This window comes from Anas platyrhynchos, chromosome 13 (genome assembly GCF_047663525.1).
Source record: "Anas platyrhynchos isolate ZD024472 breed Pekin duck chromosome 13, IASCAAS_PekinDuck_T2T, whole genome shotgun sequence".
In the NCBI taxonomy this organism is placed as follows: Eukaryota; Metazoa; Chordata; class Aves; order Anseriformes; family Anatidae; genus Anas; species Anas platyrhynchos.
In genome coordinates, this window is record NC_092599.1 from 5,636,909 (window position 1) to 5,658,467 (window position 21,559).

The 21,559-nt window shown below is 40.1% G+C and overlaps 1 protein-coding gene across 7 annotated transcripts in view; it reads right to left on the reverse strand.

Moving 5' to 3' along the window:
* Nucleotides 1-8,967: 8,967 nt before the first annotated feature.
* Nucleotides 8,968-21,559, reverse strand: part of TAFA1 (TAFA chemokine like family member 1) — a 228,079-nt gene continuing 215,487 nt past the window's right edge. For 2 of the 7 annotated variants that reach the window (XM_027467539.3, XM_005011201.6), the window contains 2 exons: nucleotides 17,138-17,262; nucleotides 8,968-12,485 (listed from right to left, as the gene is read on the reverse strand). In XM_027467539.3, the coding sequence (XP_027323340.1) occupies nucleotides 12,468-12,485; nucleotides 17,138-17,262 (143 nt within the window). In that variant the 3' untranslated portion in view covers nucleotides 8,968-12,467. Of the gene's footprint in view, nucleotides 12,486-15,056; nucleotides 15,137-17,137; nucleotides 17,263-21,559 lie in introns of those variants that run through there. The other 5 variants (XM_072044368.1, XM_072044367.1, XM_072044372.1 and 2 more) reach the window with 5 other exon arrangements.

Sequence of the window (21,559 nt, forward strand, 5' to 3'; positions counted from 1 at the left end):
TCCCTGTGGTGGTAGGGTAACATCGTCCCTGGCACAGTGGGACATGGAGGATGTCTGACCACAGAGTAATGCTGCCAGAAGTGACTCTCATCTTCCCAAGAGCTCAATCTGTCTGCATGAAAGGAAAGGTGAGGAGGTGACGCAGCAGGAGCTATCAGCCCGAACAGGAATTGAGCAGGCTGTGGAGAGCTGGCCTTCAACGCGGAGGCAGCTGGAGCTGAAAGAGAGCATCACCCGTCTCTGTGAGGCTTTCCTTGCTGCTTAGCCTGCTGAAACATCTTCTCCCTCAGGCTAAGTGGTTCATGGCTCTCGGCTCATTGCTGTTACAAGACATTTATGTTTCACGGCAGATGGCCTACTGCACAACTTGTTCCTATCTTTTTTTTTGTAAAAAAAAAAAAAAAAAAAAGAAACAACCTACAAAACAGCTAAGGTAGATCAGCCAGTAGCAGTTCTGTCTCGGGCAGCTTTGGGTTGAGACTTCACTATTACCCCACATCTCCACATCTCTTTAAAGAAAATGAAAAAAAAAAAAAAGGGGGGGGGGGGGGGGGGAGATTATTTCCATATGCATAAGTTTTGTCAGGCTTTATAGAATATCTGGCTCATATTTTTAGAAGGCCAAAATACAATATCACAAGCAACTTTTGGAAACCTAGCCTTTCCATTAAAATTCAAAATAATGAGTGAAAATATCCACAAGGCACTACAATCCTTTCTAACTGTATGCATGCAAATGCACCGACTTTAAGCTGCACCGCATGGAATTTGACCTTGGCACAAAGGATGGCATTTCTCCACCTGCTTTCTGACCTGTACCTTTTCATACAATTCGTAGATTTAATTTACAATGTATTTCCATATACAGAGGAAAAGTGCTACAACTTTATCTGTCCATAGAGTCCCAGCAGTGTCAGCTTACCAGATGTTCCTTACTCATTTAAGCAGTGCATTGAGCTTTGCTCAGTACAATAATTTTAAAATGCAAAGAGTATGGGGACACATAATGAAGAGTTAAAGGTAGTGGCTGTAAGGGTAAAATGTTGCAGAAGAAGATCTATTGCAGTGTGTCCAGCTGCATTACCATAACTATGGGTATTAATCGCAGTGCAAAAACCTTATAGGTCACTCTGAGCTGTAAATTATGTTTTGATTTCTTTTCTCAAGGCCAGCTACCTGATCAATAACCTTCATTTAAAAATAGGACCTCACTGCAGACAAAGTCTTTATTTTGACTCAAAGCCCAGTGATCACCAGGTCGGTTTTGCTGCAACAGTGATTGTAACTGGCTCTGCGGTAAGAAGGTGGCTTGCCACCCATTTCACCAACCTGTACAAGACCTGGTGAGAGCCGTTTCCCCTATCCCCAGCATTGCCTTTGAGCACAAAGCTGCCAGACTCATGGCTGGGAGACAGTGTTTCTTGCTGCATGTGAGGGAAGGTGTGAAGGTCAGTTTTTGTCAACATATACCCTCGTACCTCTAACAACAGACCTGAGTATCCAGGGAAAGACTCTTTTGTGTAGCTTTCTGATTTTTGGTCCATTTCTGTCCAACCCTTGCTCCCTGAAGTAGTCTGGCCTGGGCCAGGCATCATCCTCAGAGTGGATATGTGCAGTGCAATCTGTAGGAGCTCTGAAAAGGGCTTTGGTGAGTGCCATGTGTTGGAGCAGGGATTTAGGGAGTAGTACTACTTGCAGGCTGAGGGGCAATCCCTGATGAGCATTCATTTAGCCCCCTTCCTCAGCAGAAAGGCTGGAGGTGTCCCTACCCTTTGTAGCAGCAGAGCAGACCAGCACAATGGGCCTGAAGGAGTTGAGGGATATCACTGACAGCTCCTGAAGGATGACCTGAGCATGCTGAATGATGCTAATGACACTCCAAGGTGTGCAGCATATGCTGAGTAGCCATGGCCAGGTTCTACTTCACTTCAAAACAGACTGTATGGCAAAGAATGGAAGGAGAGTTTTCAAAGGCAAGAGCATCGATAATCCCTGGAAAACCTTCTTGAAATAGAACAAGCTTAGTGGAAAAAAAATAAAATAAACTTTTGTTTTCACCCAGTTCACACACACACACACAAAATCATCTTTTTTTACCAGTTGAAAGACAACTCCCAAGCCCATGTTTCCTATAGAAACTGAAATCTAAGAAATCCACATAGTTACCTGAGTATTTACCTCGTAAGAAATGTTGGAGCTCTCTATTGGGTTGTGAGTTTATTACACTTTAAAATATGTTCTTCTGCCCTCCAATAAGTTACTGAAAAAGTAAAAAATTCTCAATCATCTTATTCAATTTTGCAGTAAATTATTTTTGCTATATATTTAGAGCAAGGTCAAATTTTTCTCCCTGAATTTTCTTGCATATAATTCATTTGAATGGAGTGGATTCTATGTCAGCTTTAATCTTTTAAATGCATCTTATGTCCAAATTATAAATCCTGGAAAGGAGTGACCTATAACGAATTCTTAACCACAACTATATTGCTGAACAAATATACTTCTCTAATATGCAAACTGTTAAATGTTTTCTTATCATACTAAAAGTGTGAATTAAATTATAATATGATGAAAAAGTAGCAGTTTGCAGTAATTCCAAATGTGGCAAATCTTCAGTAGTGCATAAAATTATTCAGTGAACTGTGGAAAACATCAGAGCAATTCTAGCCTTAAAGCTTTTCTTCCAACAACCAAAAAGTGCCAAAAACAAGCAAGCATAGCTAAGCATTTCATCTTGGAAGCAGCTTATTGAATTAATAAGACAAGTCAATTAATGTAATGCTCTGTTGCTTCAGGATAAAACATGAAAAGGAAAAATATGGAGCTGTTTACTGTAGTGAGATCAAGCAACCATGAAGTCTATAAAGCTAAAGTTGCTCATTTCTCTAAATCCTAAGGAAATCATCAGCATAGCCATTGTATACACTCTCTTTGTTTGTAAGTCATCTGTGAGATGTAGATTTTCATCTGTCCATACACTGGTTTTAATATCAATTTATTCCTCTTACGAGTATTTTTTTTTCTTCTATACTGCATAAACTTTAAAATGAATAGTCAATACAATGCACACTGCTGGATGTTTGGCTATGCTTGACGAGTTTACACGTGTATCAGTCAGTGCATCTTGATGCTAACATGTGAGGAAAGTTACTGCGGAGGCGAGCAGGGTATTTTGGGTGGGTTTTACACTTCCAAACTCAGTTTAGCCTCTGCATTTTACAGCAGAGAAGAAAATTGAGAGCTGCAGGTAGAAACCTTCTGTACTTCAGCAGAGCAGTCTGCGTTTCAATCATGGCAAGGTTCCGATAAATTGAAAGTTAAGGTTGGTAATCTTTGCTTTCAGGTCAGTTCAATTTTCATTTAACTTAATGTTAGGCTTGTATGTGCTCGGAAATCCTGATTCTAGGTGTCTGTGAAAAAGTGTCTGAGAAGGATGGAGTCAATCAGTGATGAGCAAATGGTTTTCCTGTGTAATAGACAGTATCTTCCCAAAAATCCTTAGTATGCAAACTTTGGTTTTGAGTTGCTAAGTGATAATAATCCTGATCAATAACTTTACTTGTTGTGAACTCACATTTTTCAGTTCTTATGCCCCAAACCACTGCCTTTGATTGCAAGGCACTAATTAGATCAGTTTAAATAGGGCTGCTGCAGGTTAATGAGGAATATAGCAAGCAACAGTCTCTTGGTAGAGTTGAGTGCTTCAATTATTCAGGCATAAGATGACTTTCATGCCTTACAGCAATATATGGAGAACAAGTCTTCTGTAGCTACTCTGTTCAAATTCTTTTGGGAGCACAAGTGCAGCAGCAGAAAGGTGTAAATGAAAAGCAGAAGCTCACTGAAAAAGAAGAAGCTCACTGACCAGGTCTACACCTGCTTTGTGTAGTTTGGGAGGCTTTTGAGACTCCTTTGCAGGTCTCAAGGCTGTAAACGGTATATCTACAGGAGGTACTTCAAGGTGGAGTTTCTGTAGTGTCCAGGTAGATGTGTGGAGAATAAGGGGAGGACCACAGGGGCTAGAAATGCATGACAACTATGTACTAAGCTGTTTTTAAAGTTTTGGTCTACTTTTCCTTATTTTACCTCTATGTCTTGAACAGCACTGACTGTAAGAAATCCTGTCATCCTTATTTTTCTTTGTAGCTTTATTGCAAGATGTAGTAAGGGATGTATCCCTTCATAATTATGATCCCATCATAAGCATTTTTGTAGGTTGTTGTTAGAGATGCTGTTGAGATGTTATTATTGAGAAAAGATGATGTGGCAGATTTGAGAGCTTTCGAGGACTGTCTTTAACTCAAAGGTCTCACAGATCATATATAATGAGCAGTCACAACTGCCACAATACAAATAATTACTGAGGAAAAAAAAAGATATTTTTAATTCAAGAGGGGGCCTATAAAGCAACATTGCAAATTGCGGGTCTGTCTAATCCACTTTTAAAGGAAACAGGTGTACTTTGGCAGAAAACAGTCTTCAGTCCTTACCACAGAGTCCTCTGGGGTGAATACAGTAACTTTCAGTCTGGAGAATCTTTCTAGGGATTAGGTAATCTTTGTTTGTGCCTAACTTTGACTTTGCTCGTCTCCATCTTTCACCTAACCTTTCTACTCAGTGGTGAAATTTTGCTGTACCCTCAGTTGAGGTAAGTGACTAAAGGATAAAGAGAAGCATTAAATATTAAACCACCTAATGCGTATTTTAATTTGTAAAATATATGAATGCCTGGAATACAAATTCAGAATTTTCTGTTTCATTCGGTGTTGCCCAGGGATAGCACTGACTGGAAGATGCTACTTGGGGGAGCATTGCAAAGTAGAAACTGTGGGGTAAATGGACACAACAAATACAAGAAGAAAATGGCAGGTTTGTGCCTACTATTTTGAAATCTCCATTGAATTGTTCTCAAATCAGAGAATTAGAAAAAGATTGCAGAGCTGTAAACACATTCAAACTTGTCCGACTGGAAAAGATGGGATCTAAAAAAGGTGTTTCGGTTATGCGGGTATGCTGGAATACTCTTTTATAATCCCACAGTGAAGCAAGTCATGAGATTAGCTTTGCTGAATAAGACCAATGGGATTTTATCGTCTGTCTTGCTTTCTACGTCAAGTAAAAGAATAGGCTTTTCTGCAAGCAGAATATAATTTTTGCTGCCTAGGACAGGGTGGAAGCGGGCTGAAAAGGAGATAGGCTATAAAAATATTTAGAAATCAGTGGCTGAGGAAGTAGGAAAGCTTATAGAAAATGTGAAATTTTTGTAATAATCACATCTCAGCACAGCTGGGCAGAAAAGAACAGTGTTGACGTGTAGCACTTTTAGGACTTGTACAACAGTCCTACTCTCAAAAAAAAAAATCAACAACAACAACAAAAAAAAGTAAGGGCATACCAATTAGGGTAACTATTTATCCACCTTTTTGCTATTAAGTCACTGTTCGGTGCTGTATTGATCCCATCAGTTCTTGGAAGTCAAGGTCAGAAGAAAATGAAGGAAAATGAATGAAGTATTCACCGAAGCCGCTTCTTGAAGGCACACATCAGACTGTGATGCTATTTTTGTTGTATTAGCAGGTGCTACTTAGTTTTATGTACCTTTGAGAGTCTGGTGGCCAAGCTGAATGGGAGAAAATAGCCAAGCTGCTTGAGGAAAAACATTGCAGCCTGTTCATTCCTCTTGAGCAGATTTGAAGACATATCCTACCAAACTCTGCTGAAAAATCAGGAAATTGTAACAAGGTTGTACACCTTCCTCTGGAGGAAAGCTTTATTTATAGACTCTGGTGCTGTGTTGGAAAGTCATAAGTGCAATTATCACACATATGTATCAGTCAAATTCAGGCTAGGCTTCAAGGGAGACACCAACCTGCTTACATTGGATACAGTGCAGCCCCTTTTGTAGTAGGCACTCGGTGCTAAATGTTAGACTTGCCACTGCCAGAATTAAAGGAAAGCTGGAGGGTGCCTGGAGGTAGCACTGAGAGGTAGCAACGTCTCTATGATAGGTCTCCTTCCCTGCTTACATTCATTACAAAGGCTTTAATGGGTCTCAAGGTGACCGATCAGTTACTGCTCCAGAAGCAAAGCTAATGGAAGATTTGACTAAGGGCTTGAATTCACTGGGAGCCAAGTGCATTTTGTCTTTAAGGATTTTTAGCTGATCTTCAGCATTAATTCAGAATTGAGGTTCTTTAGGTTGCAGAGTGCTTTGAAGGTTCAAGCTTTGTCTCAAAGATGCTTTCAGGAAAGATTTTTTTTTTTGATGCAGAGGAAGGGCACAGAGTCTGTAGGCTTCAACCTGTAACATTTCCTAAGCGTGGATCTGCTTTACATCAGTGTGTGTGAGATACTAATAGGGCTTTGGGGACTTGGTACCAGATTTATAAAAACTCTAGAGTCTTTACTTGAGATACCATGTTATCTCTACAAATCTGGCTAGCAGAGTCTTTCAGAAAGAAAATGTAATTGAAAGAGCAACAGAGAAAAAAAGCCCAGACAAAAACTAGCACCACTGTGCTTGGATCCCAAATGCTGCATTTAATAGCAACTTGGGCTGTTCTTCATTCTCTATCTCAAGTCCAAGACAAGTGTGATCAAATCAACAGTGACACATTTTCCTGTTGCAGAGGCATAATCTGATGGCAACACCACAATGATAAATGTGCCAAGTTCTTTATACATGACTGTAGAAGATGCAACAAAGAGGATGGGCTCAGTGAAGGTGAGGAGCTGATGATTAGGTCCTTTGCTGCAAATAAAGTACCAGCAGCTGCTGCTTCATGCACAGGAGGGCACAACTGAGATGGACCCCGTGGCCTTGAGCTGGGGCTTGCTGTTGTGTGCAGCACAAGTACAGGGAGCTGCTGGCATAGCAGCAGCAGCCAGGTTGGTCTTCTGAATTCCAAAGTACTCAGGAAAAAGGAAAAGAAAGGTCACATAAATCACTGCTGTTTGGGGGAACAGCTCCCTGAATTGGGTCTTGACAACACAGCTGCTTTTCTTTCGTTTGTGGGGTAGTACCAGTGAAAAAGGACTAATAGAGATGGATGAAAATAATTAAGTGGTGTGAAAGAGAGGGGATGAGATGAAATGAAAATGAAATGAAATAGGAAATGAAGAGGAATGGCAGGTGGGAGGAAGAAATTGCACATTCCCCTCAGCAATATTTTAGGTCATAGGTAGTTTGCTTCAAATTTAGGCGGGCCTCTAGCTCTCATTTCTAACTGAATCAAGGACAGCCATCTGACAAAGAAAGCAGATGAGAAATGATCAGCAGCAGGTCAATAACCTGGTGCTCAAACACGTCTATTTTTAATAGTCATACAAATTCAACCACATTGCTCATTGGTGGGAAAACAAAAATAAACTGACAATGAGTGTTGGAGGAAAAGATGCCATTCCCAGGCCTGTGATGTGGGAAGGACCTCTGTAGCTTTCTGAGTTTCATTCTAGATTTAGGGGTACTTGTCAAGCAACAACAATAATAATATATATATATTATTTTTTTTTAAGATGTGCCAAGTGTTCCCACAGATGAATATGTCAAAAATAAAGATGTTACTTCCATGACTTCATTTCTGTGTGTAGCATCTTCTTCCTCAGTGGTGATGCTCACATTTTTCTGTTGAGTATGTTATTTGTGCTTTTTGTTGGCTGGTTCTGGCACTCTCAGCAGCTTCTGTTCAGGAACCATAAAATCAAACCAGGGTAGGACTATGTCACTGTCCCTATGGGAGCAGGAGATGTTGGAGCAGGTCTAGTGGTGGTCTTTCATGCATGAGTAGTTTGCAAATCTCAGTTGAAGGAAGTCACCTTCAAGCTGTGTGGCTTGAAGTGCTGGCATTTGCACACGATTGTCCACACTTGACTGCAGGCACCCTAATTCTGCTCCCTGTGACCCAAGCTGAAAGCCAGGGCCTGCTGCCCATGAAGTTTCACTGATGTGAACTTTGGATGAACCGTCTGTGATGCTGGCCCAGAATCTGGGAGTCCTCAATTCTACTGCTGGTTCTGTTGCAATTAAAAAAGTGTAAACTCGGGCAGGTCTCAAGTCTCGTGAGTCTCAGTTCCCTACCTGCAAAGCAGAGGATTCAGTTTCTTTTCCTCAGAGCGGCACAGTTCTATAAAGTATAAATATTTGCAGAGTTAAGTGTTTTGACTGTGTGAGTATTTTGGAGAAGACACCATAAATACGTGTCAGGCCTATGATCCGAATTCAAACCGGTGAACTAGAAAAAGTGTTGACAGCCTTAAACCAACTGCCCTTTACACACATCCCCTTCTGTCTACCTGAAAGATTATTTGGGGAATGTATTTCTATTTCTCTCTGACAAAAAAAAAAAAAAAAAAAAAAAAAAAAAAAAAAAAAAGTTGAATACCAAGCAAAGAAGCATGACCCATTTCTTTCTCAGGCAAGCTCTAAAACCTGCTTGCTGGGATGTAACTGAGGTAGTGAAATAAGAGAAGCTCACATTAGGACACAATATTCATCCTGTCACTAAAAGAGTAACAAAGACTGCCACCTTCAGATGAAATGGATATGCTTTGAAGCCAAGGTAGGTTTCTCTCTTCCACAGCTCCTCTATCATTTATAATTATATTTGACCATACAGTGAATGGGAAAAGTACTGCTTTCCTCTGACAAAGTGAACATGAGTAATGCAATACTGGTGGCGAGTGAGGAGAGTTTGGAACAGAGCTAATCAGTTTAGAATAGGGAAATATACAAGCAATACACTGCTGAAAATATCTGCACACTATGTTAATGGTTGTTCAGTAGGTCTAATAGGAGTATCACTCATCATAAACCACATCAGTCACCTTCAGTATTTTTTTCACAGGCCTCTCTTTGTAATATCAGGTTTTGGTGCACATCATCCTGTTCAAAAACACTGGCCATAGCACTCGACTGTCTCCATGAAGCATTTCTCTGTACATATAGCATGAAACATATTAAAAGCAATATCAAATCATACCACACTGAGCTTTTTATTACTAGAGATTTTTGGACAGAAACATGTAATCTAGATTTTTTTTTTTTGAATCAATAGGCAGATGGTAGCTACTTTTTTTTTTTTTTTTCCCCAGTATTTTTTCCAACTTTCACATTTTTGATTTACATAACTTGGTTTCACACATCTGAGGAAGAAACACCGATATAACTAAGTTTGTCTTTGAGACATTTACAAACGTTTGATTTTTTTTTCCCCCTTGACATCCTTTTGTCTTGACTTCTGCCAGAAACAGGAACTTTAACTTTCTCTTCTGTTGATGTAAATATTTTAACATTGTGCAGAGGACAGCATGACTAACACATTTCCATGAGGACAGGGGACGCATTCTTTCCACCACTGGAACACACTGGGTTTCCACTGGCCAAGATGAAAAAGCAGCTATGACATCTTCCCTCTACACACTGTATTACTGTGCATATCACTGAAATACATGATCGTTGTGACTCCAGGCTGGTTGAATATTTTTATTATTGTTTTCAATTTGGTTCACTGAAACAATGAAGGTTAGCTGCATCCAGCTCTTAATTTGACTTCACGTTTTATTAGTCATTATTTCTGCAAAGGCCTTAATTCCCCTCTAAAACATTTTAATTAAAACAGCAATTTCTCAGTGCCGCACTTCATGAGCAGATTTTGCAGCAACTTCAAAGAGACGCAGATGTTTACTGAATTTGGTGTGGTGATATTTGAGGCTGCCTACTGGCAAAGAAAGGATTCATAAACATCTTTAGGAAACTTTACTGTGGAAATGACAACATTTCCTTCTCATATTTTATCAAGTCTAATATTTCCCAGTCTTAACAGGCGTATTTCATAGACACAGGCATAAGCATTGTTATCTGCTCACAGTCTGAGCCATGTCGGATACACTGCTATGGGATAAACACCTCTCAATGGTGATATCTTGGAATTTGCCAAAGGGTACAAGATGCCATGGGTTAGTTTGTTGTGTGGGTGTCATCATTTAGAGCATCACTGGACTGGAAATAAAGAAACTCAAGTTTAGTTTCTGCCCAGTTTTCCAAAGACTGCTAATAAGATTTTGAATGGACATTTAGCTATTCAGAGACCTTTGGTAAAGGGATGGTAACACTTTCTAGGTTTTAATTCCCCCTTATCTGGTAGCAGGGGATATCTCTTAGTGCAACGAGGGATTCCTAGCTCTAGAGGGTCCTTTCAAAGTGCTGTTCTAGCAAAAATAAGAAATGCTAAGGATTTATTTGGGAAGAGTTTCTCCTTATTGGTGCCAGGTGGGTTTGGAGTTGGTTTGACAATATCATTTTGGGAGCACACCTGTTTCTGGGTAATGAGGCAGGCAGTGGTCCCCACCAAATCGAGAGGATGGGACTAGGGGCATGCATCCATGGTAGACCATCTCTAAAACAGGGTACAGGTATCTTCTGTGGCTCAGGCAGATGTCTGTGGCCAGAAAATACATGGCCTGACCAGCGGCGCTGCCAGTGGGGGCTGGGCTCCATATGGTAGGATCTGCAGCTGGTGGTGAGGCTTGTTCTTTTAGTTTTTCTGTGTGCAGAAAAGAGAAAAAGATTTTTTCCCTGTACTTTTTCACTCTGTTATCTTTTTAAATAATAGAACTACTTGGAAGAAACATCTCCATTTCTGCCGTGAGCATCAGGCAGGGACCAGCACGGAAAGCCTGCATGGCGGATGGCGTGACATGTCATGTAGCTACTTTAACACACAATGTAATTACAGTGACAAATTTCTGCCTCTTGAAACATCAGGGACTGAAGTGGTTGCCCCTGAGGAGAAAGTAAGTTAGTGAGAGATTTTTGACCAATTCTGGGTTGGGAAGTGCAGCACTTCCTCTGCATTGGATTAAAAGTGATTAGCATGGCTGAAGGGCTCCTGTGAGAGACAGGTAAGCGGGCTGAAAGAAAATTGGACATATTAAAGAAATGAAGCTCGACTGGATAAAATGAGTGCTAGGCTTCTACATTCCTTTTTGATTTGGTAGCATTAGGTGTACTGAAGGGTGGGCTGTGCAGACTTATGCACGAAAGAAAGACACTTTTCCACACGAATAACCCACCTGAAACTAATTGAACTGCTCAGAAAAGTGCTTGGGAATGTGAACTAGGCTTGCACATTTGAGCCCTCAGATTTGATCTTTCTTCAGCAACACAAGGGCCAGGCTGCATGGTGAACAGCAATAGCTGAGCTAGGAATGTGAACTTAGAGTGTTCACGGTTAATAGCTAAATGCCTCTGTGGATGCATCCTTGCTGAAGATCATCTCATCTCAGCCGAATTCACCTTAGTGAGAAACATTAAAATTAAACTGAAAGAAACCATTATTGTGGGATCAAAGCACACAGCCAGGCAAAATGGGTGTGCCTGTGCACTTGAGCTGTCCACAGGGGCATTCTCTTAAGCTAAAAATGCTTGTTCGCCAATTGCAAATTGACTCATAAAAAAAAATAATAAAAAAATGTAGAAGCCCTCTTGCATCTCAGTCTAGAAAGAGCTTTGTTGTTGTTTCAATGAATTAGTGAGCCAACAACGCAAAGCTTTGGAGTTGGTTACTGGGATTTTACTGCAGTCTCTATGAGCTATACAAAGTCTGAAGACATTGTACGTACAGTACATCTTTAATAAGAAGGGAGCTCACAGTCTACCAAACTGCCAAATAAACTTTTAATACATACTGTACTTCACTCAGTAGTTGTCCATTTCTTCTCCACAGAATATCTAACAGCTCTAAAAATATTTTCTTGGAAGAGGATAGAATTATCATTGTTATATATCAATCGAGTATCAAGTATGGTTATGAAGCAAAGCCAGCATGCTAGTATTGCACAAGGGGAAAAGCCTCCAGAACACAAAGTTGAACAACAAAATGCCCTTGAAATTCTACCGAAGGGAATGGAAAGCTCTGGATGCTGCATCGATAGGATTCGTGTAGCTCTTAGGCGTCCTTGTACCGCAGCAGGTTTGCTTTGCCTCTTCACTGCCACATTTCTCTCTGAAACAGGTAGGGATCTTCCAGACCATTACAATAAAGAAAAAAAAAATTACAGCAGCTGCAGCAAAGTGTGGTACTATTCAATTTCTTGAAGAGTGAGGCTTTTATTTCAAAATATCATATATTAATATATATATATTTCTATATATATATATATATACTTTAAGTGGTATAAAGTAAATTGTAGATCCAAACTTATACTGTTGTTTGTACTTCGTAATCTCAGAAACTTTACCAAAGGAACCATTTTCTTCATTTTTCTTTTCAGCTGTCAAAAATCAGGGGCATTATTTCCACAGAATACTCTCTTTCACACAGTAAAGCCACTGTTGTTGTCTGGTAAACTGTCAGAGTGCAAATAAGAAATCCATTTGGCTTGTAAATGCTGAGATGGTTTTCAACTTTTGATATTTTGTCCTCATAAATCAGTTGGGCTTTCACTGCCTGTGTGCAGATGTCGCTCTGTTAGGTCCTCGGGTGGATCTGCAGTAAGAAAGTGTGAGAGTCAGTCATTTTAAATGTGCCAGGGGAGGAAAGAAAAAAAAAAAAAAAAGACCTAAGCTTTGCAACACGTTGCCCTGCTCATTGTATAGCTGAGATCAAATTTCAATTTTATATTTTGGGTCTCTCTGCTCCTGAGGCCACAGTGATTTAAGGGTGTACAGAAGCAGGCCCCAAAGGAGCTCCTGCCCATGCCTCTGATGCTGGATTTGTGTGTGGTGCAGGAGATGCTGGCACAGCTGTGGGTATAAGGCCAAAAGCGTTCCATCTTCCCCTTCTTGGGGTGATGCTGGTAGCTCCTGCTAGGCTGGGACATGTGGCTGGGCACAACTTTCAGGTTCATTTACTCTCCCCCCCCTCCCTACTCATTGCAAGAGGGACAAGGTATGCCAGATGACCAAGAGACTGGGAAGTCTGACCGACTCCATCCCTTCACCTTGGGTGAGATAAGATGGCCTGCATAGCCCAACAGAGAGCGGAACCATCTCCCTTCATGACAAACACCACAATTGATCTAAGTGAGTGCACTAATGGCTTGAAGAGGAAACACCACCGCCCAGGGGTTTTTAAGAACAACCTACTAGAAGCAAAAAATGGCTCTCCTGAGGAGAGGCTTCCATTGCTTTCCCAAACTGATACATGCAGATGAATGGCAGAAGGAGTCCAACACTTTGCTAGATGATTAGGTCAGCAGTGAAACTCATATTGACTTGAATACGAGCAGGCTTAGGCATAATAGGGGCTACAAATTATTAGCTAAGCACTAGGTGATATGAAGAAATGCTACAGTAAGTCTCATGGCAAGAGATATTTACTATTTTGTGCTCTACTACTTTGCACTGACCTCTTAATTATAGAGACTGTTAATGCAAAAACAGAAGGGTTTCTTCTTCCTTTCTTTAAAGAAAAACCTAGTCTGAAAATCATCTGACATATTAACTTAGTAGGAGAGCTTAAAGAAACAACAACCAATGAGTGGGGTTTCATTTCCCATTTCCATCCATCCCACACTCCCTGCTTCTGCTCTTGTGTTTTGCTGCTGACAAGTGTCCCTGCTGGGTTTCCTCTCTCAGGGATGAGCACACCCCTGTCTGGCTTGTGCCCTGCCACAAAGATGTGGCGGTCAGTGAAGAGAGCGCTGCGGGGCTGCGGTGCCGAGGGGCCACCGGCACTTCAGGTGCCATTTGCTGCAGTGTGAGATGAGTGTGGCTGCTATGAAATGTGCTGTTCCGATCCCTCGGGGGCACCGTAACAATGACCTGCATTTCTTCGGTGACAAAATGTATACTGTAAACCAGAGGGAGGGTGGGCTGCAAGGGAGGGTGCAGGCCGTGAGGCTGCTCCCAGCTGAGCTGCTGTGCCAGTCCTCAAATGCTGAAGGCTTTAATTTCCATCCTCCATGGTATCAGCAGAAAAACAGCTTGTTGAAGCATTCGGAGGGCTCATATATGAATGCCAGGTGTTATTAGTGTGGATTACTGAAAAAGCACATTTTGCCGTGCGCACAGGCTGGGCACAAAGCCCTGGGAGGAGCACTGCGCTCCTCAAGGGCCCTGCAAAGTGGTGCACAGAAGGCTGTGCATCAGCACCAGCTGCATGTCAGGAGCTTGTGGGGCAGTCCCTTGCTCAGACAGCAAGCCACAAAACATGGGATATGTGAAGATTCATGCTTTTGTGTTTTACAGCAAGTCTGGTCCTCAAGGTGTTTAGGTGTGCTTGTGGGCACCACCTCCCAACATCCAGACTGAGACCATGTGTCCTCTTTCTCCCTGGTGCCAGCTGCTCTCCTGAAATGTCATGGCATGATCTCCAACCAAGTGTTCATGCTGCTCTGAAAAAAAAACCTCCAGATTTTCATAGAAATCTTTGAAATTTACATACTTAAAAAAAAAAAAAAGAGTAAATAGGGATTCAAAAAAGGTTGAAACGGTTCCAGAAATAGAATTAAAAAATGATTTTTTTCCAGTGTTTGTCACCTTCTCTGACTATCAATAGAAAACAGATCAATTTACAGGGGCTGTGAGCTTTATATCTTTGGCTTTAACAACTTAATTAGTGAGCTATATTGAAGGACTAAGCCCAGGAATAAATGCATGAAAAGGAAGGGATGGAGGCTATGCTGGCAAAGCCTTCACTGGATCTGCTGTCCACATTCTGACACTACTGACTCCAAAGTAATATTAATTCTGACACTAATTACTCCTCAGAACCAATCACATAGCAATACACTGTAAAATTGCACACACTGTGTACATATATTCATACATACATATACACATACATGTACACACATGCTTATATGCATGATATGCTGTGGACCTTGAAGATAATAGGTATTTTAGTCCTGTGAGTCATTAATGTGAATGTTTTCCTTGCCAGGACAGCAGCTGCCCAGCACAAATATATTTTGTGTAAGGAAAAGCCTTCATTAAAACAGTTTACAGCCTGTGGTGACTTGCTCTAGCTTTTTTTGGCTAATCACCATAGATATATCTAGGATGATGACTGATTTGTGTTGCTTCTTCTGCTTTCTTAACTTCCTTAACTACATAAATTAGACATACATTGCCCAATCTTGCAGCCTGGATTGGGATCAGTACAGATTATAGTGTAATCTCTTTCTCTGATGCCATCTGAAATGACAAAACAAAGAAAAAACATGCCTGTTTCAGGATCTGATTGCTTCTATTATTTTATATTTATGTTGCCCGACTTGACGCAGCAGTACGGACTCAAGCAAAGTTTCAGGGATTATGAAGTAGGATTTTAGCTTTGAAAATGCAAGAGACAGTTGCGCAGCTCATCATGTCATGTTGCCTTTGTCAGTTGGGCTCTGTAATGATATTTTAAAGCAACAAAGCAAAATTCTACTGGAAGCAGCACCATAAGGTATTCCCCTCACAAGCTAATTAAAATAACTCCTGTGGGTAAATGACAGAAATATTTTTTCAGTTATGAGCACTCGCTCTGTAAGTATTTAATTTAAATGAAATACAATAATGCATACTGAATAGATTGGATCATACATCTGCATATTAATGAAGCTGCTAAATTTCTAGCAATCACCTCTATCTCCTAGAACTAGTTTATATGATGACGATCGGGAGAGTTAAGGGTAGGATAAGTTCACAGAAAAACAGCAAATGCAATTCCTAAATTATATAACTTGCAGACAGGCTGCAAAGCTACCACAGCATTGTAATTTAAATAGAAAGTATAACATACTTTATGTTTTTTATTGCTTCTTTAATATCCTTTTCTTCCATTTTAAACCCCTAATTTTGCGAGAAAACTGTTGCCTCACTGAAAAGGTCATATAGTAATTTGTTAGTTTTCCTGTATTTTTTGATTGCATTGCAAGGCACATACAGGAAGGGCACAATTTTAAGTGGTGGTGAGATTAGCTGTGCCAGGAGAAGGTGAAGTTGCAATACAAATCATTCACCATGGGATAAATCACATGGAGGGAAAGAAAAGAATTCAGAAGCCATGGGGATCAGCTGGGGTAAGATCTTCAACAAAAGGCCTGGAAAATGTTAAAAATAATTACAGTTGGGATTGCAGAAAAACAGAGAAGAAAGGAAATCATGACACTAAACTTCCCATGAATTAGTAGCCAGATATGAGTATGTAGAACTTTTTAATAAACAGGAAACAAAATCTTGAATATTCTGCTTTTTAAATTCTGTAGGTTTCAAAAGGTATTTTTCACTTTACTGAAAACCAAGATGCATTCATTCATGAAAAATATGTTTGAGTTGACAATGGTATAAAAAATTCAATCATGGTATGAAAACAATCTAATTAAAATTATTGAATACAGGTATAGGTGGCCATTTTATGTAAATGATTGTGAAATATTTGACCAAAGCAAAAAATAAAAAAATATATATTTTTGAAAAGATCTCCCCCCCACCTCCTCCCCAAAGATAATTTCATAGTGGAAGAAGCTTAGCCACCTAACATTGTACTTTTGCTATTTGCACCCATATTGCAGCATTTTCTTGGCAATGCATGGTGAAAGTCACCATCACCTGCTGGCCTGTTTTACCTGAACATTTAACATCTTGAAGATATGTTAATAATGCATATTTTGAGCAAGTCCACCCTCCATGGCAAAAAGTTGAATTTATACTGCAGCAGTCAGTGAGCCTTATGTGTGCCAATTGCTGATGGGCACACAGGGCTAGACCTAGTTTGCAGTAAGACCTGAAACGCAGACAGTGAGCTGAGTCCAAAGCACCATTTTGTGCTACAAAGTGCCTGCACAGCTGCTAGTACAGATGTGCCCTGGGACAGCCAAGGAATGCATACAGGATCCAGTAGATCCCTTAGATCTTAAGTTCTTCCCTTTAGCTACCAGAAAGGGACTCAATCTTATAGACAATGTCTATAAGAATGTGACCTGGTGATTCAACAGCTCTAGGCTGCTGGTTGCCAACCCTGGACTCAGCTGAGCAGCCTGAGTCCAAGAGTTTTCAATAGATCAGAGGCATTTGCTGGCAGGGGAGGTGTGCAGTGATCTTTGAGACATTTACAGCGGACATGATGCTGGAAATATGTAGGTGTAGGTGATCACTATCAACTCCTCTTCCTATTAAAAACTCACGGGTGTGGACAGAAAGACGACTTACTCTGGTGGTCTTGATTTTATTGCCAGTTGCACACATCCATCCAGAATTGTCAGGCAACGTCTTACATTCCTCTCCTTCTAGGCAGGGCTCCATCTCACACCACCATTTCCCAATCACTATTGAAGCTAAAAGATAAAAGACAATGATCACAGCAATGTTATAATGAAAATAATAATTAAATTATATCTCAAGGGGACAATGCTCTATTTAGGAGCATTATCTAAACCCTTCATTTGAAAGTTAGTTGCAAGGAATTCACATTTAATCAATTGTTTTGCATCAAATATTGTCCAAGACAGTGCACTGCTTGACATAGCTTCCTTACACAAAAGGTCTAATCTGTGAGTGACCAGTCTGATTTTTTTGTACGTAACAGAACAAGATAAGTTGAAACAGATTTCCCCCCAGATATTCTACAGGTCTTCAGGACTTGTAGCTCAGGGAACTCTGGAATCAATGTCTGCTTTGCTACAGGTGGCTTTTTCTTCTACAAACCTGTGCATAATTGTTTGAACACAGACTTTCAGCTTCTGCAATATCCCATAGCAGGGAGTGCTACAACTAGAAAGAGAAGGTAAGGTATTATTCAACTGCAGGAGAAACTCAGTTTGTTGAAATACGATTATGAATTTTATAGAAACCATATTGTCTTTAGCAGTTGATTTCAATTTCCAAATGCTTAACATTCTAAATAATCACATTGTTTGGATCTTGTTTGAATTTAATCAGCATGAATGTTTACAACCTCTTAAATTAAATTTTATTTTTTCCTTGGGAATTGGTATCTGTCCGTAAACTTAACTGTATCTTAATGGCACTATATTCTGGGGATTTTGATAAACTTTAGCTGACCTTGCAAATCGCAAATATTTGGGGATTGAGTGTCTCTGTCTGTCACTTGTTTTCCCTGGCAAGAATTAATTTCATGGTTGCACTTGTGACGCCTAACTGTCAAAGCTTCTCCTACACTCAGATAGAAAGGCTTAACCCTTCTGTACCTCTCATAGCTGCATCAAGCCTGTAAAGTACCTTTGAAGAAGCAGACTACCTTGCATCACACCATTCAGCCCTGGAAAATGCCCCTTTGTGCATGGATTGATTTAAGGACATTTCAGAGTTTATAATTAAATTCTTGATTTATTTTTTATCTAGCAGCAATCCGATTATGCTTACGAAGTCCTAAGGAAACACAGAGACTTATATACACATGCTTGTACCCAAAGAAAGCCAAATACCATTTCCTTTAGGTAAGAATGTAACAGAATGAAATAATTTATATTGATTAAATAAACACTAAATCATGTCACATACTCAAAAAGGAAATTTTTTTTTTTTTTTACATAAAGTTGGTAGTAAACCGAGGGAAATAAAAATGAGTAATATAGAGTGGGAAGTCCTGTGAAGAAGGTGAAGTCACTAAACTTTAGTTTTATTTCTTTTACAGTGTGATAAAATTTTCCTTTGAAAATGTGAAATCACTGTTCCCCATATAAGCTGGAAAAAACACTTGCTGAGCAAGTCGACCTGAGCAGCGTGTGGTCAATACGTTTAGTGGGCCGTGCTGGAGGGCATCCAGCCCCATTAGGACAAACACACCAGAAAGAGAAGCAACATTGGTGGGCCAGCTATCTCTTTAGAGCTAATTAGCTCTAATAAAAGGTCACTCCAATTTTGGAGTCCAAATTAATATATCTAAAATAGGCCTTCACTTGGTATGTGATTATACCAACAGACCCACTGGATAGCTGTCCCAACAGGAATATACTTTTCACCTGTTGGGTTTACTTGAAACACAGGCAGTAAATATTTTGGTTTTACAAGCTCATTTGTTCTGAATGAAGATGTCAATAAGTTGGAGCAAATGAGTTAAACTCTGTTTTTTCTCTCCAATTTCTTCTCACAGCTTGTGCCTCATTTTTATCATGCAATATATCATTTCTCCATATGTAGAACACAAAAAACCTTTACACCTGCACTTGCAAGGCAGTGTAATGATGCTATTCACACATCATTTTCAGAAGGTTATCATTAATGCTGCTAACAGTGAAGAAAAGAGATCTCTCTCTTTGCTATGCTTGAAAAGGCACATGAGGCTGAATCTGCACTCTAATAATAGATTGTGCAGTGGGCAAACTGAAAACCGTACCCTGCTAAATACAGGCCCCCACAGCAAGCATCAGAGCAGAGCATCCTCAGAGTACTTTAGGAGAATTTGATGATATGGAATCAAAAGCAATGATCATATTTATTTATTAGTAGCGGTGCTGTAGCATTGCTAACTGTGGAGAAATGTCCTAGGATGCTAGTTGCTAAAGCCCACAAAACTAAATTCCCTGGCACAGAGAGGTTGCAATGTATTCAGAGATGGGAGAACGCACTGACAGGCAGCGTGGGGAAACAGTGCTGCTCATTGCGATTACAATGATCTAACTCCTCATTGATGTTGTTCCTAAATTCAGCCCAAGCATCTGGTATTGACCCCAAAGAAAAATCAAACACAAAATGAGCGCTGAACCCTGATGTCAACTCTTTCATCTACCAGCATGCAGCTTTTAGTGTACCGATCCATTTGTGATCACAGCGCAGGTACAATCACAAGGAAGCCCTCCAAAGGGTCCAGCACCCTCACAGCTCCCTAAGCAGTACAGCTGGGCTGAGGAAAAGGTTCCTTTTTAAAAGGGAAAACTGAGGTCATTTGCAGATGAAAAGCACCAATTTGTTTCTAATACGTAAGTGGGCAAAGTTCTTTCTAAGTTTGAAGCACTTCAAAGCTTACTGCGGTCTTGTCCTCAGCACCACGCTGTGGCAGGGGCATCTAGAGCCAGATGAAAATTATTTCCTTTGAGTCCTGTGTTTATAGGTTTTCACTTCTATTAAGAGCCTTTTAATCTTTAGGACCAGCTATCTTTCCTGGGCACTGCTGCTCCTTTGAGGTCTGCTCGATTTCAAAGTTTTACACCTCCAGCTCTGTTCAAAGAGGCAGGCAAAAGCTTTAAAATGAATCACAGGTGGCTGTGTTTGAGCTTAGGTACACCTGTATGTGGAGGGGGAGAAAAAAACATCCTCTCTGGGGAGTACAATGCAGTTTCACTCTGTTTAGGTGATGTCGCCCTGCGATGTGCTGAGGTGGTCGTGTGGAGAGAGATTTGTTAAAATTAAGGTGCTTTCCCTTGGGATGGTTTGTATTTGAAATCTCCAGGATCATGAAAAACCTGAGCTTCTCAGTGACCCAGGTTGCTAATTGTGGATGAGAATTACAGACTCCTGTTAGCCACCAGGCATTGCAGGCTGTGAGTGCTCACATCATTCTGAATTAAATGTTTGTAACATTTTGGAGCGGTTTTCATTGTGTTCTTTCTCACTGTCTGGGGAATACGTGAAGTGCAGAGTTTTTTCATGCAAGGCTGATTTGACTGAGACAGATACCCTCAGCCATGGGGAGAGAAAAAGGATATGATATAAAAGAGGCTTGACTGCTCCTGCTTCGTTTGTGTTATTTTTCCCCAGCTCCTGCTAGTGTAAATAAGGGATTGCTTATATCTAAGCTCTTTTCAAGAAAATGCATCTTTTATGAGAATATTAAACTTTAAGCACATAACTAATGGAGCTGGGGAGAAAGGAAACTTTCTTCTTCCTTCTTCTTCCTTTTTTTTTTTTTTTTTTCCAGTTCAATTCACACTGGATTTTTATCACCTTTGTTAGAGAAGCTATAGAAAAATTTTGATTAGAATATTTAACTTTTGGTGTGTTTAGCTTGCATGAATTGCAGACAAAACAAACAAACAAAAAACCACTTAGTTGAAATGGCATTTTCTCTTCATGTATACCATCAGAGAAATAAAACAACAGATAAGAGATCTGGTAATCAGATTCCATGTAGGGAAAGAGCAACAGAAAGTTATGTTTGCTAGTGTTTACACAATTCTATCACATTTTAAAATGAATTTGTTCCCAAACAATGCCCAAAGACCCAGATGGCTGCAGGGAACTTTCTGCTTAGATTGAATTCAGTGGGCTTCAGCCTGCAAAGTTCATGAGATTCTTTGTGGGTTGCATAAGGGCAGTGACCGCTTTTTGACTTGTTCTTGTGCATCCTCTGGAGCACAAAGCTTGGGTGCATGAAGAGGGCTGACTGGGGATATTTTCCCCTCAAATTTCATAGATAAATTAATCTGTTACAGCATCACAATAAAAATGCACTTGAATGCCCTCAAACACCTACATCTGATCTGAGATCAAATTAATAAGGAAATATTAACCATTCGATCACCTTCCCCTTGAATCAAAAGATATTTGAAAAAAAAAAAAAACAAAACACACACAAAAAAACAAAACCAAAACCAAACAACAAAATAACAACAAAAAACACAGTTCATTTGATTAAAAAGTCCTTGCTCTTTTAATCTCCCAAACTTGCTGAGT